Source organism: Eurypyga helias, unplaced genomic scaffold (assembly GCF_000690775.1).
Source record: "Eurypyga helias isolate BGI_N326 unplaced genomic scaffold, ASM69077v1 scaffold4473, whole genome shotgun sequence".
Taxonomy (NCBI): Eukaryota; Metazoa; Chordata; class Aves; order Eurypygiformes; family Eurypygidae; genus Eurypyga; species Eurypyga helias.
The window spans coordinates 20,207-28,968 of record NW_010239169.1 but is presented as its reverse complement, the minus strand read 5'-3'; the positions used below and the strand labels follow the sequence as shown (position 1 = coordinate 28,968).

The 8,762-nt window shown below is 38.4% G+C and overlaps 1 protein-coding gene across 1 annotated transcript in view; it reads right to left on the bottom strand.

Moving 5' to 3' along the window:
• The window catches only part of TDP1 (tyrosyl-DNA phosphodiesterase 1), a 46,382-nt gene that overhangs the window by 17,799 nt on the left and 19,821 nt on the right, over positions 1-8,762 (bottom strand). Inside the window, exons 12-13 of the mRNA XM_010148045.1 lie at positions 5,794-5,901; positions 4,383-4,485 (exon numbers count right to left, since the gene is read on the bottom strand). Of these exons, the coding sequence (XP_010146347.1) occupies positions 4,383-4,485; positions 5,794-5,901 (211 nt within the window). The remainder of the gene's footprint in view (positions 1-4,382; positions 4,486-5,793; positions 5,902-8,762) is intronic.

Genomic DNA, 8,762 nt, shown 5'->3' with positions numbered 1-8,762 from the left:
CCTGCTGAAGACTCCTTTTTTACTGAATAAAGTTACAAAATTTCCATAGACTTTTACAAAGGATGGCTCAATAGACAAAATTCTCATCTCTAAAGGTTAATGACACCTTTGAAATTACCGATTTTAGACAGATTGAGATCCCAAGGGTCAGATCCTATCACTACAGAATCTACTGCAGAGTATCATTAGACTGAAACACAGCCTTAGAGCAAGTTATCTCAAGTTATGGATGTTAAATTTAATCTCATTTAAAGATATTTGGAACCATCTTCTTGAGATGCTGATTCTAAAACTGCATAAAGGAAAAACTTTGCCAAAAGCACTGGTGTCTACTAAAACATTACAAACGCATTTAGTTAATGAAAGCCATGTCCCTAATGACAGCAGCTTGTACAGATCTGCCTGAGGAAGCCTTAAACCGATGTGGACACTGCTAGCAGAATAATCGCAACATAGTACCTCCCGTGGCTCTATATTAGCTCCAGTTCTTGGACAGTTTTGCCAATGTGTCCTGAACCCCACTGCTCTAACAATCGACTGGCAATTCTCAAGAAAGAATCATCTTGTGTGCATTAAGCTATTTTTGGTTTTCAGATATAAGACTGTGGCATGCATGCATCATAAGGATAAACTCATGCTGCAATGAACAACATCAGCCATTACAATCCTTGACCCTACAGCTACATTTGAGATCAGCAGTACTTACTCGCTTGTGGCAGTGACATCTTCCTGATGTGTATGTTTCTGCACTCTCTGAAAAGCCACTGGGCTCCCAAACAACCCCACTCCACACTCCGGCCCCCGCAAGACGGCTTACTTACACTTCTACAACCATGTTAGGGGTACAAGTGAAGACTCAGTTTTGAAAATACTGGCCCCAGCTTTTGCATTTGACACCGAACATATTAAATAGACGTTGTGCTTACTTTCAACTTCAAAAAGAAATCAAAGCAGCATGGAAACCGTATTTTTCATTACACATTTGTCTTATTAAGAGAAGGTGAACACTCCCAAGATGAAAACTAGAACTTCATTATTGCTGTGAGGTTGACAGGTGTCAGCACAATAACACTACTACAGACTTAAAGCCTGTAATCATCTTCTAGGGGACAGTCACAACAGTCGGAGTGGGGAGCAGAGGAGGTGATTGTCAGCAGACAAATCCTACTTCTCCAATTAATCTGATAACCACCTTGCAGGCATAATATACATAACTATGGTTCTTGCTCCCAGTATATGAACTGCATTAATACTCCCTCCTTTCTGCTACCACAAACATTAAAACCAAACATTTTTCATCCCCTTACCTAATGGTGTCAGATTTTCAGCAGTGACTCTTCTGCACTGCAGGAGGTTTTCACACTGCTTGCTGCTTCAACTGATGTCAAAATAACATAGAGCTGTATAGCACTAGGTGAATTTGATCTTTTCCTGAACATAGTGGGGATCGTAAGAGGAACACCCTGACTCATCAAAAGGGAAAAAAACTCACCCAAAACAGAATGCCAGAAGTTAAGGACTCTTAGGCATTTAAAACCCAAGTGTTCTCCGAGGTCCACATAAACAAATTTAGAGCGTGCATACGAACATAGAGGGCAGCAAAAACTGATTAAAAGAATTTCCAATTCAAAGGAACGCAGCCCCCTCCCACAGGAAGCAGAACTCTCCCTGGTCGCTAAACAGAGGTTTGGCAAAGAAAGGAGTGAAGAGGTCGATTCTTGCCGGGTTTCAGTGAAACCTCTCCTTTTGTGAGCGCAGACCCAGCCACCGTCTTCTTCGCCCCTCACCCCCATGACCACAAGGCTTGAACTTCGTTAGGAACTGTTTACCCAGAGTATTACCAAAATTGTTCTCTGCAGTTGTCATCACTAGCAGAGTACTCATACTGGATTTACATCAGAATCTTTATCCAAATTTTCTTGCGTCAACAGGCCTGCAGCATCTGCTAAAGGCTGGAGCAGATGCTTCGCAAGTATCCAATGTGTTTTTAATCATAGTAAAATTAAACACTGCATTTAAATCCTGCTTATTTTGATGCAACAGAGGAATTAAAATATACTTCCATTTTTAATAATTCTCAGTCTCTTCAGTGGCTAAGTGAATTTTATTCTGTCTGCTAAGACTGGACTGCGAGCAGAAACAAAAACATGCATAATTTTGGTCTAAAACACCCAAAATGATGACAAAGTCATTAACGGCAGAAAGGTCTAACTAGCTTGCAAAGAAGGTAACATTTTAACTCCAGATTGCTGAAACTTTCTAAAGGTCCGAGTGCTTCAGAATCTTTTATATTTCTGATAAATAAATTAAATGTTCCTGAACAAATAATTCTGTTCATCAAAACAAAGTCTGATTTTAGAATGAAACAGAGTTACTTAGAGAAAACAAGAATGAGATTGAAGGCATTAAGACTTACAGTGGTAGGCATAGGGAAGGAAATTCAAGATATTTTAATGTAAGTTTTGGCCCTCTGAAAAATGTTCTGGTGATCCCACAGCCCCTGCTTCACATGCATGAAATCCTGTGTGGAATGCAAGATTCAGGATGGAATACAAGACAAACATTCTCACAGGGCTTTTCTGGGGGTTGTGGGGTGTGGTTTTTTTTTTCCTGGGGTGTGTGTCTTTTTTGGGTATTTGGTTTTTTATGTGAAAATTTTGCAGATTGCTCAGATCTGAAACAGGTATGGCCACTCCTGGCAAAAAGACTATCTCTATTATTCCTGATTTTATACCCATTTGAAGTATGTTTTCCAAAACTAGCAATGCAGGCATACCATACAAAAATCTTCATCCACTGAGTACAATCTGGTTTTTGGAGTGCAGTGATCAGTGATATCACAACCAAGGCTTCCTACCCTAGGCAGTCTCCAATCAATGCATTTTCTCTAAAAGTTTTCTTCCACTTAAACCACGCTGGAGAATGATGTCTGAGATTGTCTTTAAGGTTCAGAGTAGCAGAGACCACTCTGCTACATAAACTACTTAATAAATGTCGAGAGTGAGATACAGGAGTTCTTTAGCGACAGCCAGAAACCATCAATCTTAGGAGACTGCAATTTTATCATTTTAGCAGGTAAACATTTTTACAATGTCCTATTATTACTAAACACTAATTTGGGAGCACATTACTAATCAACAGAAATGACGAAACGTGAACTTCTGTGAATGTTATCTAGGAAAGATATATTCTTCATCAGAAAAATATTTCTAAGGCCTTTTAGCAAAGGATTTTTCAGAGAAACCTGGAATTTCTCCTCTGGTAAAGACGACTTTTTACACAGGAAGGAGTTTGAACATAGACTACCTGCTGTTGATACCAACAGGTTCACCAGAGAGAAGGAATCAACAACAGGAACAATGAACTCAACAACTGCACTATCAGGCAGTAGATCTAGATCAGACCCCAAAAAATCTAAACAAAAAAGGGAAGCTTCTTTTCCTAAATACAGTGCACAACTAAGTCACAGGATTCACTAACCATAGGATTCTGTAGGGGGCTGAAAACCAGCAAGCGTAGTTCAATAAGGAACTTCACGTGTGTGGAGAATAAACCGAGTTGTGGCTACTAACCATCGTGGTCTGGATATAATTTTCATCCTGGAAAGCCTTTAAAATGAATCACAGGGAACATACACTAAAGAGAGATCACCGACGTACTGTCTATTGTGCTAATCCCCATGGCATCTGCTACAACTGCACTAAGACTAGGTTACAAGCTGGATGGACCTCAGCTACCACAAAAACATTTCATGTCTCCCAATTCTCTGCTCCACACACTAGAACAATAGTTCTTTTGGGTCAAATCTGTCTTCTATATACCAAGACTACTGTCACATAGGTTTGGAAGATACAATACTTCAGCTTTTATGAAGATGTTCTTAGATTTGTATCAGAGATTTCAGAAGATGCATTTGAGAATTTGTTCTCAAAGCCAAAAGTCTAAGAAGAGACAGTCACATTGCTTTGCAAGTGCATTTCAGGGACAGAGCCAGAATGGCAAATCAGTACAGCATCAGGAATTGTTTTTCAAGTTAAATATCCATACGCATCACTTAGATGTATGAACTCACAACCCAGTTTTAAGAAGCACAAAAGAGATTTGATCATATTTTTCAGCAATATTTAGTATATGTTACAATTCTGTAATATTATTGTCTTTCAGAAACATGACAAAAGTCACATCAATACCAAAGGCATACTTGCTGTGTAGGAAAACAGACTGTTTCTACTTTAATTACCTTGTGTAAACCCCACTGGCTATTAGCTTTCTAACCTGAAAACACAGAGCCTAGTAAGCAGATTATCCAGTCACATTTGTATTCATCAGTATTTGCAGATTCTCAGCATATCCCAGGATTTGTACTTGAACTATGAACTTACAAATGCTGAAGGCAAGAAAAGGACCCCAAGTTCATACGAACGGATCATCAGTTGGGTACCATTTTTCTCCAGAGCTCCCCAAGCTGCTTTAGATAGATTGGCACTGCCAAGAGAAACAAAGCATTTCAGTGACACAATGTTCACAGCAGAAATTGCTTAAGCACCGCAGCTGTAGCAATGCACTTCTGGCAGAACTTCACTTCAGCCAGAACAGTCTTTTCATATAAAGAGATTTGAGTGTAATTCCTTATTGCTATTTTTACAGCACAGTGGAAGGAGCACAGAATATATATAGAAGGTTATTCATAGGACACATGGATAATTATTCAAGTCTATTTGTGTCATACAGATATACAAGACAAATTCAGCCTTTTGAAACTTCTCTGCACATTTCAGAAAGGAACTTGGTATTCATAAGTAGCTTCAATTTGATGAGTTAGGAAGATTAAAAGGCTAGCTCAATTATCATAAATCCCAATGGTTAGGGTTGGAAGGGACCTTAAAGACCATCTAGTTCCAACCCCCCTGCCATGGGCAGGGACACCTTGCACTAGATCAGGTTGCTCAAAGCCTCATCCAGCCTGGCTTTGAAGACAGCCAGGGCTGGGGCATCCACAACATCTCTGGGCAACCTATTCTTGCTGATTCACCACCCCCTTTGTGAAAAAATTATGACTAGTTACATTATAATACATATAATACAGAGCATTTCTGCTAGTGTTTGCAGGCAACAGTATCAATGAGGGATGAAATTTAAAGAGCCAGAATATAAAAAGGAAAAAAGATTAAAGTAACTGTGTATTTAAGAGTAAGGATACAAAGATCATGATCTACAGTATATAGGGCTGCACAAAAGTCAGTTTTAACAAAACTGAAACATATTTTTCATTCACAATAAGACGTTCTTACTCCCTCTTTTGGCTTCTTTAAAAAACAAACAATAGAAATACAAAGACTTCAAGCTAGATTGCTGAACAACTCAATCTGACAAAAGGTCAGATTCCAGATACTACATGTATCTACATGTTTTGTAACAATAAGGCAGCTCACAGATAAATTCAGGCTGAACCATCACCTATTTTGTATAAACCAGCACACTCATGTACAGCATATGTTAAAGAAACTCAATGCAAGGTTTAAAAATACTTATCACTTCAGCTGATGCTGAACCCCAAAATTGGCAGTTACTGCTCAGACAAGATTTTGGTGCAATTGCCAAGTTCCAGACAACCATTTCAACTTCCAGCCCCCAAAGGGGCAATGCAATGAAGAAACATTAAATATGGACAAAAATTCATATCAATACTTAAAGTATTATGAGGATTATAGCAGTAACTCACCTGGGCCTGCAACTGACTACAACTTTATACGTGAGTCTTTTTAAGCAAGAGGTTTGTGTTCAGTTGTTTACCTTGTAACTAAGAACCATGCAATCTTCTGGAAGTCAGGAGAGGGTCTCATATATGTCTTAATGTGAGGTATAGCATGACTTCGACCTGAGATTTCTGCTGACCATTTGCTAGAAGAAGAAAGGGAATTCTTTTCATATACAGTTTCATTTTCAGGTCTAAAAAAATAAATACTCACCATACTACAGTACCATGTTTTCAGTAACACTACCCTGTACTTGTAACATTTAACAGTTCCCCCCACCCCACCAAAAGGCTAAAAATACTTTATTTAAACTGAATTTTTAATCCTGAAACCCAACCTTATTAGAAGCCAGAAGGGCAGAATTTTTTTCCCCTTTACAAACAAACCATGTTCTCCTCACTGTATCAAGGTCTCCAAGCAAGTTTTTTTCCATTCCTCCACTCCAGCTAGCACTCGGGAAACTAAGTCCTAACTTCCAGCCAATATTTCTACTTTGAAGACTATCAGTGGTTGGTTATGCCTTTAAGCAAGGCAGCTTGGCACCAAACTAAACCTCACAAAATTCTCCAAGCTCATTACAATTTATTATGCATGAAGCAGAGGCAGGGAGCAACTGACAGATTGCTGACCTACCCTTCCTCTTGCCTGATCTGTGTCCCATAGCCAGTGAAAAATTTGAGGGCTTAAGAGAGTAGAGGTCCTATGTATGTATGTATATAAAAACTAGTTTAAAGCAACAAGCCATTGCTAGGGTAATTAGCATCAATGTTACAGAACTAAACTGTAAGCAAGCAGTAAATCTATGTACATAACTGAAGGTATGTGATCATGGCATTTAGAAGCCCTTAACACTCGCAGCTGTTAGTCCTCACTCAAAATCAGGAAGAAGGCTTCCAAATACACCTTCCTCCACCCAGAGACTTTTCCTTCCTCAGTTTGGAATGTAACAGGCTCTGGTTTTGGTTGTCACAATCTTGTTTCCCTAATTTAGCATTTTCTTCTACAAGGCAAAATAAAAAGAACCAATCAATCAGCTCCAAAAAACCTCTGAAGTGAACTGTGTTCATTTAAATGCCTAAGCAGATTGAAGTGGAAGGGCTGGAATTATTTACCTAAGTTGACTTTCATGACTAACTTTCACATGAGTTAAGTCAAGAGGCTTTGCAGTTCAGGGGTCAGGACCTACTATAACAACGCTATCCTCCGATGAAGGAAGTAAAACTGCTTCTGGGAACTGGTCCTGTATTCCTAAAGGAGAAGACCTGAAACACTGTACGCATGTTTGGAGCAAACTAGACACCTTTGAAGTCTGTTTTTGAAGAACAGACTAAGACATAAGAGATACAAAACCAGTTGTGTTCCCCTACAGAACTCTACACTTTACATACATACAGATTGTAAAGCTGTATCGTAACTCAACAATAGCTCTTTTTGTTAACAGCTTTTATCTCACGACGTCAGTTTTGGCAAATTTAAGTTTAAGGCACAAAAACATTTAGGTCACTCCAGTAACACTGTAGAAATGAAAACCAGGAAAAACAGTAGAATTGGGAATTGAAGACATATTTTCTTTAGATCCCATTGCCAAGATCCCTTGTTGTGAGGACAAACTTCTCACCCCACTACTAGCTGCAATAATTCTGAAATACTATCTCAGTCTACTGCATTTTTGTCTCCTCACCATCTTTGACAGATAGAATTAAGTCCTGTGTTTTAGTAACAGCACTACCACTTCTCTTCCCTTCACGTTCTAGAGTAATCTACTTGCAGTTAGTTTCAATTACAAGTGACTGAAACTGGTATTCCAGAAAGTTAAAATCTGAAAGGGGGGCACACATTTTTGCTGCATTTTCTTTACTCTGACAGCACAAATGTGAAAGTCACTTTCCTTCCCCTTTTTGTCCTATATTCTCCAGTCAGGTTTGGCTGTTTTGTTTGTCTGTGGGTTTTTTTGTTGGCCTTTTTTTGGGTGTTGGGTTTTTTTTTCTGTTTTTTGTTTGGGATTTTTTTTTAAGTAATTGCCTCATTGAAAAAACTCAGATGCCTTTAGTAAAAGCATTATTAGTAAAGAACTATTTAAGAAATGTTTTCCCTTCAGCCTAAAAGTCAGCTTATCTCCACAACGCGTAACGGAATGATAAACCGAAAGAAGTGGAAGAGGTTTCAGACAGGTACAATATCTCATTTAATCTATTCTTAATACAGATAAATTTCAACTTCACCATGGCACTTTCCTGGCATATTTTAGGAAATTAATAAATAAATGCCAAAACAGATTACAAAAAGCCTAAGATAAAACACAAGTGCAACTATTCTGCACAGCAAAGGTGAGAGCTTATGCCAACATAACAGTTTCAGGCTATTTCTAGTTAAATTGACTTAAGACATTTTAAATTGTAAACTCCATCAGAATGCAACTGGCAGAGGATGTATAAAGGACTGATCTCACTGCAGCAAATTTCAGGCATACTCAGTCTCAGAGATAAATATGTTAAGTTAAACGAAAGTAGCATTAAGAAAATTTATGGAGCAAAATCATAGCTTGAAGTGGTTATTTTTTTGACAGTTAGAGGTCATGGTACCACATAAACTAAAAGCTCAAGTGTGAGGTGAGGAAAGAGTTATGTGAGTAGGTATTACCAGAACTTGAACAGTGAAACATGAAAGCCTTTTTTTACCTAGTTTTATTTAATTCTGTTACGCTCCTAGGACTAGAACTCCTTATCGCTAAAACAGCTTAACTCTGACTTTACACCACAAATCCCGATATTTTTACCAGTAACTTGCTGCTACTTCTTCCCCTCCTGGTCTTTTGTGGCATTTCAGTCAGCAGCTTTTTTTTTTTTTTTCTTTTTAATTACACAGCCTCTAATGTGATGATTAGGTGCACTGAATTAAAGAGGTAATATAGTTTCCAACTCTTAAAGCACAACAGCTTTTGTCCCTCCTACCCCTCCATTTTTCAAACAGCTATTTTTAAGTTTCATGTAATTTTGGGGTTTTTTT